This window comes from Dromiciops gliroides, chromosome 3, assembly GCF_019393635.1.
Source record: "Dromiciops gliroides isolate mDroGli1 chromosome 3, mDroGli1.pri, whole genome shotgun sequence".
Classification (NCBI taxonomy): Eukaryota; Metazoa; Chordata; class Mammalia; order Microbiotheria; family Microbiotheriidae; genus Dromiciops; species Dromiciops gliroides.
The window spans coordinates 330031715-330047627 of record NC_057863.1 but is presented as its reverse complement, the minus strand read 5'-3'; the positions used below and the strand labels follow the sequence as shown (position 1 = coordinate 330047627).

At 37.0% G+C, this 15913-nt stretch overlaps 1 protein-coding gene across 1 annotated transcript in view; it reads left to right on the top strand.

The window, feature by feature from the left end:
- Positions 1–15913, top strand: part of TMEM39A (transmembrane protein 39A) — a 34381-nt gene that overhangs the window by 7023 nt on the left and 11445 nt on the right. The window contains exons 3-5 of the mRNA XM_043991708.1: positions 2805–3027; positions 6808–6891; positions 12122–12276. Coding sequence (XP_043847643.1) covers positions 2805–3027; positions 6808–6891; positions 12122–12276 — 462 coding nt within the window. The remainder of the gene's footprint in view (positions 1–2804; positions 3028–6807; positions 6892–12121; positions 12277–15913) is intronic.

Below are 15913 nucleotides of genomic sequence, written 5' to 3'. Positions count from 1 at the left end.
CTCACATTCATAAGACCATTTGGTTTCTGACCAATGCTTAGTATAGAATATCTGAGTATAAGAAATAAGCAGGAGAGGCAGAATATTAGTCATAGAAATATGTTATTTATTCTCCCTGGCCACCTAAAAATAGTACCAATTATCCCCTTGATTTTGTAGGCAAGAAAAACTGAGGCCCAGCTGGGATGGGAACTAAGTTGTGCAAGGTGCTTTTGGGAGTAGGTAGTAGAACTTCTTGCTGTTTTTATACAACAGGGGATATTTTCAGAGACTGGAAGATTATTTGTAGGATATGGGGGAAAACCTTGATTATGTGCAGAAAGTATCTTCTACAGAAGGGGCATCGATTTTAGAATCACCATCCTGCACTTAAAATTTTCAAATCTAGAATGCAATCGCATAGTACATGACACCATTCTGTATTTTGTGACTCACCAGAACCAGAACTTAACTTTTTTCTCACAGTGGGGTATTCCTTACTCCTGCACATGACACAATTAGCATTTCCAAAGCAGTGACATTCTTTTTTGTAATCTTACAAAATGCAGAATTTGTTCTATTGCATCTTTCTGTAATAAAAAAATCTATTCTCCATTGAAGCTTTGAGATCAGAAGCTCCATTCTGTGGTATAGTAGATCATTAGGGTGAAAAACAGCGATATCTGGTACTCTTTGGCCATTCTCATAAGCAGTATCTCATTCCTGCTCTTCAGGTGTTATCAGGTAACAAATTTGTCTTTTTAGGAGCTAAAGATGATAGATCTTAAAAGGATCAAGGTGGAACAGGAAACACGGCCTGTTTGAGGCACCAGTGACCCACATATGAGAGATGAGACTGCTACTCCCTTTTTAGATGGATGTACTTATAGGCGGCATTCTGTCTTGATTGTCTTAGGATGAATCAGTGTAGACATAAAGATAAACAGTGATATTAAAACCTGATTACTTTCAAAAATAATATAGATTTTTTTGCAATAGGAAACTAGCACTCTTTTAAGAGATATGACAGACACTTGTTTAGATTACAATTAATGAATACAGGCATAGATGTTAAAACTGAGTCTTTCACATATATGGTCTCCAGGACCTCTAGTTTCTTTATTAACATATCATATTAAAATCCACAAAGCATACAGTAATTATGTGACTCCAACATCCCACTGCTTAGTATTCCTATCTTAGAAGTATTAGGTTACCCAGGTTACAGCTGCAAAACAACAAAGGAGAATGTGCAACACAAAAGAAATGGCTTGAGCCACAGAGAAGAAAATGACAGGGACTAGATAGAAAAGGGCCACATTGGGATGTGTTTCTGGTGGAACACAACTATACAGCTTTGCTCTAATGGGAGATATAGATATGTTATCTATATATTGCTACTTATACTTTTTTTTTACATATAAGGTATTTTATTTTATACTTAATGCTTTGATTTTGGGGCTGATTCTCAGAGAAGTTGGGAGGCAGAGATTGAAAATCAATTTGTAAGAGACATGATCGAAAGGAATTCTGTCATGCTGGGAATAGAAACCCCGTTTACCCAAGTGATTAGGTACTGCAGCATTTGTTTGGCCTCTGTTAGGGACCAATAGCCTTAGTGTTTGATTCCTTGATGTTTTTTAAATTGGCTTGACCTAAAGCACAACGGATTTCTTTCACTTTGTAATACTGAGCACACTCTTTCCCCTACCCCTGTCCTGTGTAGAGTGTGTCCTTGGCTGGAATACTCCAAATGGTGGTGGCAGCTGTAGATTAGAAATCTGTACCTCTTGCATACATGTTGTCATGCTTTGTTAAGGAAAAGGGCGTTAGAAAATGATTGCTACTTACTAGTTAGTATGTTGTGACTTCTGATATCTCCCACCCCCACCCCTCCAGCTACCCATAACTTTTCTTGGGTTTTTTTTGTTTGTTTGTTTATTTTTTTTTTGTTGTTATATTTTTGTCGAGACAATTGGGGTTAAGTGACTTGCCAAGGGTCACATAGCTAGTAAGTGTCAAATGTTTGAGGCCGGATTTGAACTCAAGTACTCCTGACTCCAGGGTCAGTGCTCTATCCACTGCACCACCTAGCTGCCCCTTTTTTTGGTTTGTTTTTTGTTTGTTTTTATCCATAACTTTTCAGAAACAGATAAAGGTATAGATTTGCACAGGGGAAAAGATACTGGCTATGATGGTATGAGCTACAGTGGGGACTGTAGATAAAGAACTAGGGGTCCGTGTACTAAATTAACAGGACACAAATGTATTGGTAGCTACTCCAATTCATTAAAATAGTGCTTGCATTACAACCGAAGAAAAATAATTGGAAATTGTCTAGGAAATTGTATACTTACCATTAAAATTTGATTTTCATATTTTAATAAGTTTTTGGTGTGTTAGGTCATTCTAAGAGTAAAAGAATCAGGGAAGAGCAGGCAGCTTGCTAGGGTTGGAGGGTGGTGAAGAAAAGAAAGTGGAACTAGATTGAATAATGGAACACCAAGAAAATGGGACAAAACAGATTAAGTACAGGAATGTAAAAACTTGGAATTAGAAGAGTAAAGAGGATGGAGTCTGTTAAACCTGTGGCCACTCACTTGAGCCAGATAAGTAGGCTGCTGATTTTAAAAACACACACACACACACACACACACACACACACACACACACACACACACATCCATGTATATCCAGTAAGACAGATCATTTTAATACGGTCCCTACAACTGATATTCTTTTAAGCCCCCTAGCCTTTTTTTTATTGTCATCTAATTGTGGTAAATAGAACAAGGTCTTGAATTAATTATAGTTATCTCTTTCAGGAATGGCAGTGCTGTTGGCCTTTCGGTCCCTCCTATCACAGCCTTAATTACTCCGGAGCCTGTACGTCATTGCCAGATACCAGACTTGCCCGTGGATGGGAGCCTGCTCTTTGAATTTCTCTTCTTCATCTATCTTCTGGTCGCCTTGTTCATTCAATACATCAACATCTACAAAACTGTGTGGTGGTATCCCTACAATCATCCTGCTTCTTGTACTTCACTGGTAAGTCTTTATTGACCTCCAAGTTCAAATTCTTTGAGGTCTTATATGCAGCAAAAATATCTTTCCATTAACACTTGTGTTACTTGGAAGAATCAAGTGATTTATAATGAAGTGGTTATTCAAAGAATCTTTTCTAATAGTTCATGTTTTGAAGGAATGCAATTACACAAGGATACATAAACTGATTATTATTGTGAGTTCTATGCCATGAATGCTTATTTCCTGAACAATCACAACTTTTTCTAGATATAAATTATGTTGTTTAGAAGGGTAGCATGGCATTATGGGTAGATAACCAGACTCAGAATTAAGATAATCTGGGTTCAAGTCCTGCCTCTAACACATACTAGCTATGTGGCTATTGCCAAGTTATTTAACGTCAGTTCTTTCAGGCAACTCTGGAACACTAAATTTTAGAATAGTTGGCGGTCTTCATTTTTAGAGAGAGTTTCCTCTCTGAAATGTACCTATCCAGATGAAGTCACAGGTCTAGGGTTTAAAAAAAACCCCAAAACTCAACCCCAAAAGTTTGTGGCGTTTTGAATTATGCTGTATCAGACCTTTCAGCACAGAGAATTGGGTGATAGTGTTTAGGTTTTTGCTGGTGTCATCCAATGTCGAAGAGACTTTAATTACCAACCAATAAAAAATATTCAAGCTTCAATTTGGGGAGCGGTTGATTTTGACTCTTCTGAGTATCATATTAAATTTAATGGAAACATAAGGGCTCTGTGTTTGAAATGGAGCAGGCTTCCAACTCAGTTACCTAGCCAGTTTGTTGTGACACTTGAGTGCATTCAAAGTTGTCTTTGTTGTGTAATGCTTTCCTGGATTTCTTCCCTACTCTCTGCTAATTGTTGACTAAGGGAGTAGAAGATGATGATAAGCCTTGTGGAGAGAAGAATAAGAATGTCTAGAAGATGGATGCTTGCGTAAGGCAACAAGGCAAGGCAATGAGCATTTTTCTATTAAATGCTTACCATGTGCCAGGCACTGCGCTCAGCACAAAAACTAGCATTGAGATAGAGTTGTCAAAATATTTTTTTAAAACAAGTTCATGGTCCTCAGGTTAAGAATTCTTTCCATTGACTAATATGCTATTTTCTGGAAAGTCTGGACTAGTCTGTTTCCCAATGAATGTGCCACATAATTTAACTTATATTAATTTTTGCTTCATGTGTTTGTTTGGCTCTTCAACTAGATAAGATTGTAATTTTCCAGAAGGCTGAGCTGTATCATATAATACTATGTATTCTTTATGGCAATAGTATCAAACCCAAATAGAAATGGAGGGCACTCATCTGTACATAAGGATAACTGTAGGCCACATATCAATTTAGTTTAAAATGTAATATTATCTGTGTTTTATTGCTGTTGTTGTTAAACATTTCCCAATTACATTTTTATCTGCCTCAGGTTGCACTTGGGAGTGTTGTAGGGACTGTGTTTGATACTTCTGCTTTACAACACCTAACAAAGGAATAATTATTGACTGACCTAACAAAGCTGAGTGCAGAATAGGGACTCAGTAATTGCTTGTTGGTTGAGTAAAATTTTCTCTGTACTTCTGATGACTCTCTCAAAAACTTTGCTTTTCTGAGTTTTAAGACCAAGTAGGGAACTTTTCTGTCCAAAACCATTGTGACTAGAATTTTTATTTTTAAATAAGTATGGTGAATATAACTGCTGAGTCTTCGTTATTATCTTTGGCATGAATGTTAATCCAATCCTGAAGCTTCAAAGAAACCCACAGATAATATCTTGAAATTTTCTTGCGCGTTTTGAGATTTTCTGTGACTTGGGAAATTGTCTTAAAATTATATGTGATAGTATTAAAACTCTGAGATCCCATCCCATCCTCTGCAAACACGCAAGGATGACAAAAAAGGAGAATAGTGAGGCTTGGAGGGGAAATATGAAGATGAGATTGGTGGGAGTGCTGTGTCAGTGAAGCTGTGAATTGGACCAACCTTTCTGGATATCATTTTGAAGTTATGCAGGAAAAGTGGCCAAATCGTGCATACCATTTGACCCGGCAGCCCCATCCTCGGGTATGTGCCTCAAGGAAATAGACTGAACATGCTGTAGTAATATTTATTCTTTATGATAGCAAAGAATGGGAAATGAAGCGGGTGCTGGTCATTTAAACAATGGTATATAAATGTAATGGAATTTTATTGTACAGTAAGAAATAATGCCTATGAAGAATTGAAAGAAACACAGGAAGACTTGTAAGATTTGTAAAATAAGGTAAAAAGCAAAATAAGCAGAACCAGAAGAATAACATGTGCAATACTTCAGTGATGTAAAACAAAGCCAAACGTTGGGTAATTAGAAAAACCAGTGAAGGTCCTAGAACATAGATCATGACACATGCCTTCCTCTTCATTGTAGAGAACCAAGGGACCAAGGGGGCAGGATGTTGTAGACATTTTCAGAGCTAGTCACTGTTTTGGGATGTTTTTGCTTAATTGATTTTTGTTGTCACAAGGGAAGGTTTTATAATCTCAGGGGTAGGGAATGAGGGTCTCAAATAATTGTGATACAAATTGTGATACAAAAAAATTCAAATAAATAAATTGTGATGCAAAAAAAAATCAAAACATTTTAAAAAATTATGTCTCCTGTGTCAGTTGGTACTTATTTTGTTCCAGCTCCTATTATTAATGTAAATGGCAGGCAAGGCAGTGTGGTATACTTAAAAGGACAGTGGACTAAGTCAGGAGACCTTATTGTGTATCCCTTGGGCAAATGACTTTACTGCTCTGGGCCTCCAGTTCTTTATGTCTAAACTGTCTTGATCAGGTGTAAGGTCCTATCCAGCTTTAAAAGTATATGGTTGGGGGCAGCAAGGTGGCTCAGTGGATAGAGCACTGGCCCTGGATTCAGAAGGACCTGAGTTCAAATCTGGCCTCAGACACTTGACACTTACTAGCTGTATGACCCTGGGCAAGTCACTTAACCCCAATTGCCTCACCAAAAAAAAAAAAAAAGAAAAGTATATAGTGGGGGGAGGGGGACAGCTAGGTGGTGCAGTGGATAGAGCACTTTCCTGGATTCAGGAGGTCCTGAGTTCAAATCTGGTCTCAGACACAACACTTATTAGTTGTGTGACCCTGGGCGATTCACTTAACCCTCATCTCCCCACCAAAAAAAAAAAAAACAGTCTATGGTCAAAATGCTTTCCCATTTTGTGAGTAAAGACACTAAGGTATTGAGAGTTTAACACACTCAACCAGAAAGTGCCAGAACTAGGTATAATATTTAAATCTTCTGACTCTAATTCAGTCATCTGTGCTGTAAATCAGAAGTATCAAACTTTTGGCCTTCAACGAGTCCTGGAACCAGGTTAAAATGTAATTGGGAACAAAATAAATAAAAATAAAGTACAGTATAGATAATGTAAATTTGTGGGTTTCTAAGTCAGTAAGCAGCCTGCAAGCATCTGTTTCTATTTGAGTTTGACACCATTGCTCTAAACTATAATGCAAACTTTTTATTGTATTTTTTGATGATATATCTCATTTATGTTTAGTTCTTTGGTCAGTCAATAATTATTCCTGAATTGTGATTAATGTTTATATAGCACTTTAAGATTTGCAGAGTGCTTACTCCCAGAAATGCTGTATGGTATATAGTGCCAAGCATTACCCCATCTGCACACTGAGAGAGTTGAGGCTTTTAGTACAAACTTCTGTTCTCTGGAAACCAGCATCTACATAGAAGTTTTCAATTGCATACAGTTTGTTTCTTTCTGATGCAAATATTTGTTCTCTGTAGAATTTTCATCTCATTGATTACCACCTGGCTGCATTCATCACAGTGATGCTAGCAAGGAGGCTTGTCTGGGCGCTCATCTCAGAGGTAATGGCTAATTTGCCACATTCTTTCTTGTAGAAGGCTCAAATTGAAGATCTTAAGATTATTTGAAATGTCCAAATATAACTTATCTTTACCAAGACAAAGCCTGTTGCTACTCTTTTAAAAATGATTTTCTTATTGTATGGTATTTAAAGGAAAAGGATTCTTCCCAAACATGTTAGAATACTTGTTTAAGGGGAGCTTTTTCTTAGTTTCTTCACATTTTCTTGCTCTGTGTTGACAAATAGTTAACAGAAAGTTCCCCAAATCCGCTAATTATGAAATTATAAATCATTTTGGAATGGCATTGAGTTGGAATTGCTTACAGATTAAAAATTCCTTTTAAGTTCATTTGGAAAGTTTGATTAAAGAAATTACTTCACATTTTTTAAAGCTTGACTTCAGACTTTGCATACAGTTAGTCCTAAGGATTATGATTTATATAAATTTGAGTCTTTTTTTTAAAAGTCATCTTCTGGGGGCAGCTAGATGGCGCAGTGGTTAAAGCATCGGTCCTGGATTCGGGAGGACCTGAGTTCAAATCCAGCCTCAGACACTTGACACTTATTAGCTGTGTGACCCTGGGCAAGTCACTTAACCCCCATTGCTTAAAAAAAAAGTCTTCTAGGGATGTTTTATTTTCTGTCAGAATGTATTGTCATTGTCACATTAGATTCTTACACTATAGTTTGTTTGCCAATTGATATTTGTCAACAATCAGACCTGAGAATCCTTGACCTGAGAATTCTGCCTTGGTGGCACAAAGCATACTCAATTGAACAAAAAAGCTCAGAGGGTTCAGCCCTGAAAAATGATTCAGATCCTGGGTTAGCCCTAGTTTTTTACTTTGTTTTACGGACAAGAATCAGTTGAATATTTGAAGTTAGTGTAAACATAAGTAGGTTAGTTTCCTGTATTTTTCACAATTAAGAGATGCTCTTGGGGCAGCTGGGTGGCACAGTGGAAAGAGTACTGGCCCTGGATTCAGGAGGACCTGAGTTCAAATCTGGCCTCAGACACTTGACACTTACTAGCTGTGTGACTCTGGGCAAGTCACTTAATCCCAATTGCCTCACCAAAAAAAAAAAAAGAGAGAGAGAGAGAGAGATGCTGTTTGGATTAATTTTTTCCCCTCAAATTCCTGTATAAGGAAGAAAGGTGTTTTTCTAGGTACATTGAGAATTTGTCCAGAATCTTCCCTTGGGAGTAGTTCAAGGGAACCCGGGCTCCAAAATTTGGATATTTGTGAAATGCTTTATATATGTATTTCCTAAACTGGTCATGGAATTATGTTGTCTAACCACCCCGGTTGTCTAGAAAGAGCACAGAGTCAATGGATGTTTGTTTGGAATCAGAGGGATTAGTCTAAGCATTGTAGAAAGGAAACAAATGATAGTCCTTGATGTTTGTAGAAAACCATTCTAACTTCAGAAGCCTTGGAACAAGGGAATGTGCAAGCCATTCAAGTTAATCTTTCATCTAAAAGACCCTGGAGTAAATTATGTTTTAGAAGAGTGACTGCTTGCTCCTGTCCTGGCTTATGATACTGAGCTTGAATTAGTGTTATGTGATGCATGTAAGAAGTTTGTGGAGAAATGCACTGAGGGATGTAACTAGAAATGTTATATTTCTGTATTTACCTTAGAAAGAAAACAAATGCTCTTAGTTGACCAAATATTTTTAATGATGGAAACATCTTGCATGTGGAACTTGGGGATACTTTTGATATAAGAACATCCCTGTGCTGTGGTATTCAGTCAGCCTCACAGTCTATTTGACAAGTGTGAACTCAACAGTGAAGATTTCTCTTAGAAGCTTTAGAACCCAGCCTAATAGTTACCATATCCTAAAAGTAATATAAGACAGGGCTTCTTAAACTTTTTGCACTAGTGACCCCTTTTCGCCTGAGAAATTTTAATGCAACTCTGGGTATATAGGTATTGCTGCCAAATTTTTTGAGAGCCACAATTTAAGAAGCTAGGATTTAAGCCATCTGAAAGGCAGGCTTTGCCTCCTTAAGTAGCTTGGACCCCTTCTATATAGAGAGTAAATGAGGTGTCCCAAGAAATCTTTTCATTGAGAATTTAACCAAAGAAAAGCAAATGGATTTTATTCAACAGCTGCTATTATTGACTGTGGCTTTTTCCATAACATACGTGTTGAAACTGCATGTTTTGTATTGAAATGAAGACAGATGATGTATTAGAAAATATGGCTACTTTAAAAAATGTGTTTGGAAAATTTTTTCAGAAATGGAAAAGTGTAAAAAGCTATGTTTATAAGGACAGATGTGTATTATAACGGAAACAAGCTGAATTCACAGTCAAAAGACATGAGTTAATCACCAGCTCTTTCATTTGTTAGGCATTTTACTCTGGGTAGAGCACTTCATTTATTAGGCCTTAGGTTTTCTCATCTGCAAAATGGAAATGTTAATACTTGTACCATTCCTCTCCCAGAGTAGGAGAATGTGTTTTATAAACTGTAATATGTAAAAGTGAGCTATTTTTATTAACAGTAACAATACTCATAGATTGGCTTTTACATTTTTTTAATCAGAAAATTTGCATAGCTAGGGTCTTTTTCTGTTTGAGTAACAAAAAAGGAAATGGTCGTGGATGTTAGTAGGCATAATCACCTGATGGGAATGTTTTCAATGAAGAGAAATTGTTTTATTCCCCATTATCATTTTATTGCTTCTGTATTCTTTCCTGCCTCGTGCCAATCCCCTGGGATGTTTGTTGCCACTTAAGAACTTTTGGCTTGCAGTTTCAGCATTTATTCAGTTGTTATTTTCCTTAGATACTTTGCCTTCTCCTGAGGACACACTGCTGCAGGTAGCAATGATATTTCAGTGATCCAGATTCAAGGCAGATGTTTGCCTGAAGTCTGGATTATAACCATTCATTGCTTATTTGTAAAAATGATGTAACAATTACATCAGTGGAACTTAAGTAAAATTAATAAAATCATTCTCAAAGAGCAAACTTGTTTTTAAAAAGTCAAGTCTGGATTCAATTAGGTTACCTTTCTCTCTGATTGTTCATTAACATCAGTCACAGATTAAGATAATCCTGGTTTTATCCCCAGACTTTTATTTTAATGCTGTTTTCTTACTCATCCTGAGTTCTATCTTAGAGTCAAAACCAAGTATGTTTTTTCATGATTTAACACATTTTGGCCTTAAAAGCCCTTTTAGTTTCTCTTTAACTATCCACTATGGATACTTCTCAGACATTCATTCTTTTTTTTTTTCCTTTTCTTTCTTTCTCTCTTTCTTTTTTCCCCCAGGGCAATGGGGGTTAAGTGACTTGCCCAGGGTCACACAGCTAGTAAGTGTCTGAGGCTGGGTTTGAACTCAGGTTCTCCTGAATCCAAGGCTGGTGCCTTATCCACTGCGCCACCTAGCTGCCCCTTCAGACATTCATTCTTGTACCTGCTGCCATTTACAGCCTGCAACAATTATATGTGGACATCAGCTTCAGTTTTTCTCTGAGCTCCTCTTTCTTCACTTTTGTTTTGCAGAAATAGCAAAAGGGCATCAATACAGTAAGGACTTAGGAGTAAAATATTCACCCTGTCCTTCCCATTAGCTTTTGAGGTGGGATATACTCCAACTTGAAATTGATTTATACTCTCACTTAGCAACTCCTAGCAGCATTTTAGCAACCGGAAACTTTTAGAAATTGACCCAGTCCGATAGTTGTTCTTCCTAAAAGAACTTTCATTTTTTACACAGAACATATTTTAAACTGGTTTCTTGACCCTTCTTTTCCCTTTAATTTCCTTAAAAAATTAAGTTAGTTGGGAGAGTACCAAAAGCACCATGTACAAATTTTTAATAGATGTTAATGTTAGTTTGCCTGCCTCTTGTTTCCTCTTTGTTTATTATCTATGTAACAGGGAGGATCTCTGCTCTGAGGAAGACCAGTCCTCTTTAAGGAGATGCTGGAGCTAATAAAACCACCAACTTAGAAGCCATTCAGAGGTGAGTCCCATCCATTGGCCCCTGTTCTGCCACCTCCAAGCCCATCTCCCTCCTTTGAGGGCTAAAATTCATTTGGGCTGTTACCTCAGTAATTAATAGCAGCCAGCCCTGGGGACCTTGGAAATGGGGCTGAGTGGGTCCAATGGCTGAGGCTTTTCCTCCATGGTTTTGGCCAAGTTGGTAAATAAGGTTGCATTGGAGTGGGTATCATCAAGGGGGCAATATAAGGGCAGTATATTCAAAACAACTGAGCTTTATACATTTTTCTAGGCTTAAGTATTACATTCTGATCTTAATCTCATTCCTGCTTAACATTTATTAAACTCCCACAGTTAATGGCAACATGAAGAATACTTAAAGGGAAGAATCCTGACCTCAAGCCTTTACACTAAAGACATATGCATAAGAAAAGTACACACAGTAGCATTTACTCACCCTTGGGCCAGGGGATGGTGTTTGTTTCCAGTGGTTTAATATGCAGTACATAACTCTACGCATTTCTTTCCCTTCTTCATTCTTGCACTTAGCTACTCATGCATGACCCAGCTAAAAAGAGGTTGGGAACCCTAGGAATACTCCTGGTGTGTTTCCCTTTTCTCTTTTTTTTTTTTTTTTTTTTTTTAGTGAGGCAGTTGGGGTTAAGTGACTTGCCCAAGGTCACACAGCTAGTAAGTGTTAAGTGTCTGAGGTCAGATTTGAACTCAGGTACTCCTGACTCCAGGGCTGGTGCTCTATCCACTGCGCCACCTAGCTGCCCCTCCCTTTTCTCTTTATATGTGCTTCTGATCTTTTTTCTTTATGAGTACAGACAGCTGTCTCAGAGGTTATAGTCAACTTTCCCCTCTACTTTTTGCTTACTTTTTTCCTCTCCATCTGTTTTGAAGAGGAAATTGGGAGCTACATAGCTCTGGATTCTACCAAATATGTTTTTCTCATTGTCTTAATTTAGTCATCAGAATATTGGATTTTTAAAAAAAGGTTAGATTCCTGTATCTGACTGTATATTTCCACGTTTGCAAAACTTAAAAACTGAAACACATTTGTTTCCCTTTCATTAATTTAGAATCCTATAAAAAACAACAACCCATAATTGGTTGAAGCTATAATGTTTTTTGTTGTTGTTTTTGCTTAGAACACTGGTATGCCCAGGTATCCTCACTTTAGCCATATTTGTTTTGGACAAGATAATTACTATTGTGTTCTCTACTTTATGAAATTTTATATCTTATGCTTCTAAATTTCCAGGCCTCTAAGGTGGGTGCAGCATCTGTGATTCACTACGTATTACTAATAACAGCTCGTTTGGTGCTGCTTACTTTGTGTGGATGGGTGCTTTGTTGGACTCTGGTCAATCTCTTCCGAAGTCATTCAGTCCTCAATCTCCTTTTCCTTGGCTACCCGTGAGTAATACAGTCGACATTTTATTATTAACCCTTAATGAAATAATGTAGGGAGGAGTAAAGAAAGGGTAACTTGAATGCTTAAAGAAAAAGCAACAGTTTGGAAGATAGAAAAGAAACACTATAACATGCAGGTAACAGTGGAGGTGTTTTGATAAGTTCTATTTGTCAGGTAGGAGCTATTGGCACCTCATATATAAGGAGGACAGGTATGAGACTATTAATGTATACAAGGAAGAATTAGTTTATAATGCTTTTTTGGGGGGGGGGTGAGGCAGTTGGGGTTAAGTGACTTGCCCAGGGTCACACAGCTAGTAAGTGTTAAGTGTCTGAGGCTGGATTTGAACTCAGGTCCTCCTGAATCCAGGGCCGGTGCTCTATCCACTGCGCCATCTAGCTGCCCCCTTATAATGCTTTTTTTTGGGGGGTGAGGCAATTGGGGTTAAGTGACTTGCCCAGGGTCACACAGCTAGTAAGTGTTAAGTGTCGGAGGCCGGATTTGAACTCAGGTCCTCCTGAATCCAGGGCCGGTGCTTATCCACTGCGCCACCTAGCCGCCGCCCCCCCCCCAGTGCCTTTTTAACCAGTTACTTGCTTAATAAAAATATTCTTGGCTCATGTAAAATCATCTAATGTCAAGACATGTTGATTTATTGATGTTAAAAGTACCTTTCTTTATTAAATCATACAACTGCAGTATAATTTTGGTACTTCACTAGAAGTGATCTTAAGTGTTTAGAATAAAATATAGGTAGAAAATTGTACTTTTCAATAATGAGCTCCTTTGTATGGTTAGAATCATAGCCCTTTAGAGTAGGAAGGGCTCTTAGCAGTCATGTAGTGCTGTCCTCCTCATTACACATTTCAGGAAACTGAGGCTCAGAGAGATCCAGTGATTCTACTTTATACTTTGAATCATTTTGATCAGTTCTCCTTCAAAGGAGATGGGACGGGTTAACCATGGACAGCACAAATTTTTTTATGGACGCCCAGTACAGAACAAAGGCTTAATTAGAAAACATATATAGAAAAACAAAACAAAACAAAATATGTAAGTATTAAGGATGACTTTCTATTTGGTGTCAATGATAGAATTAAAACTTAGATATCAATTAGAAATTGGTAAAGGCAGCTAGGTGGCTTAGTAGATAGAGTGCCAGGCCTCAAGTCAAGAAGACTCCTCTTCCTGAGTTCAAATGTGGCCTCAGACATTTACTGGCTGTGTGACCCTGGGCAAGTCACTTCACTCAGTTGGCTTCAGTTCCTCATTTGTAAAATGAGCTGGAGAAGGAAATGGCAAAACCACCCCAGTATCTTTGCCAAGAAAACCCCAAATGGGGTCATGAAAAGTCAGACATGGCTGAACGACAAGAACACAAATGCTTAGTGTAATAGATTTTTTTTCTTAAGTAAGCACATTTGATTTTGTGCCCGTAATATATGGTTTTTCACAATTTGGAGCTAAATGTAGGTTTCAGTTTTATAAACATTTTATGGCAATGATTTGTCTTCATATTTCCAGCTTAACTTTACAGCTACATCAGAAAATGAAGTGATTTAGTTATTTTATTTTCCAAAGCTTACTGGGATAAAATTGTGACATTTTTAGAATGTGAATCAGGTCTTCTTCAGTGGGTAAATCATAAATATTCCTAGAATATTTTTGCCGTGTGCTATTAAGAATCAGTGGTAAAAAATTATCAAAATCATGTTATTTAATTAAAACAACAAATATCCCAGTTTTTTCAACATGTAGTTATTCAAATAAAAATAAGCATATATTTTGAGTACAAATGTACAAATATGCTTTATTCCTTTAAAAAATCAATTCACCAAACATAATCATCTATAAAAATAAACTATTTCAGTCAGGTCAATAAGAGAAACATAAAATATAAAGCTAATTTCCTCTTCCTCTTTATTCATAGACTAGAAAAGAAAGAGGAGCTTTCCTGCTTTTTCAATTCCCAAATGATTTCTCAATTTAGGATGAATTAGACTGAAAGAAGAAAACATTCTTTCTACACCTGCAGAAGATACTGCTGCTAAAAGCTGGATTATCACTTCAGTAGTCTTTGAATCCAGGTGCTTAAGTGACTTCCAGTGTGATTTTATTTGAAACCTCAATAATATACATATTTCTGTAATGCTTTACCCTTGAGCCTAAAATTGATTATAGTTGGTATTACAAAGGGGTGATTCCTTGCTGCGTCTATAAGCCCATGTCATTGCTTCTTTTTCTTTGACATTTAAGGATTGCAAGAATATTAACAAGCAAAAAAATGGGCTAGAGGCAATTCATGGATTGTTTATTTTTTTAAAAAGATTATACAAATATGTTTACCATATTTGATAAATTGAAAGTTCAATCTTTATTATAAAGTCCTTGAATTTAAATATATCTTAAAACTTACTACTACATAGACTATTAAAGAAAGCATTTTAAGAAAATTACCAAGAATCAGATTTACATTTTTTATAAGTATGAAGGTTTTTATGTTTGTTTTTTTACATTTTGATCTACTCTTGCACTAGGAGTATGGCCTCCATAGGAAGCTGATTTTTATGAAATGGCTGGGCCAAGTAAGAGTAGAAATGAAATGAAGGTTAAAGAGGATTTGCTTTCCTCCATGCATATGAAATTGCTTTTCATGATGCACCATGAGACATAGAATTCACTGGAGTAGTCATCTTTTAACAGCTACCTCTTGTCCACAGTAGTACAATTAACCTTAGCAAATGGAATAAATTTTTGAAAAGTTTTAATAAAACAATTACATTAAGATATTTTAATTTAGATTGCCACAACTTTATTTAGCTATGAAAATTACTTTGGATACTAAGTTATAATTTGTTTGCTGCCTAAATTTATAACCATCAGGTCAATATGTACTTAGAATGGTTACTCAGAATATTTGTTAGGTTGAATTATAAAATATTTACCATATGCCCAGAACTTTGCTAGATGGTAGAGAATACAGAAATATGAAGACATAGACCTTGTCTTTGAGGAGTTAAAAGTCTTGGGGAAATGATACCCCTGCAGAAAACTGGATATCAAGTAAATGCAATATATAATCAAGTGCTAGACAGTATAATATTGTTAGCATAACAAGGAAGGAAATACAGCTAAGCTTTGGGAGAGAGAAGGTAGCAGGTATGATCAATAGTTCCAAAGAGTATACTAGCTTCTCCCACACTGGGGTTGTTTGTTTGGGGTGTTCACTTCTGGTTTTGAAAAGCAGACCCTAATTGAACTTTTGGTACAGAATATGTAATGCTTGGAAGGGAGAGAACAAAAACCAAGTGGAACTTGTCATGGTATAGTGCAGCTTTGGGGATTGGCTCTTGCAAACGATTTCCTTTCAAGGCACTGTCATCGTCAGAAATCAAACCCTACACTACTGTGGGAAATCAGAAAAGGGAAAGTTCCATTATGGACCAGAGTAGTAAGCTGAACTTCAAAAGAAGTTGAGCATTTGGATTGGTGGACATGAAGGGGAAAACATTGTTGAATGCTAATGTACGATAAGGATATCACCCTGACCATGGCAGGAATTGGTGTAAAGTACTGGGAGACAAGGTTAAACAGGTGAAAACTGGATCTGGAAGAATGAGAAAGTAGAGGTGGGTAGTT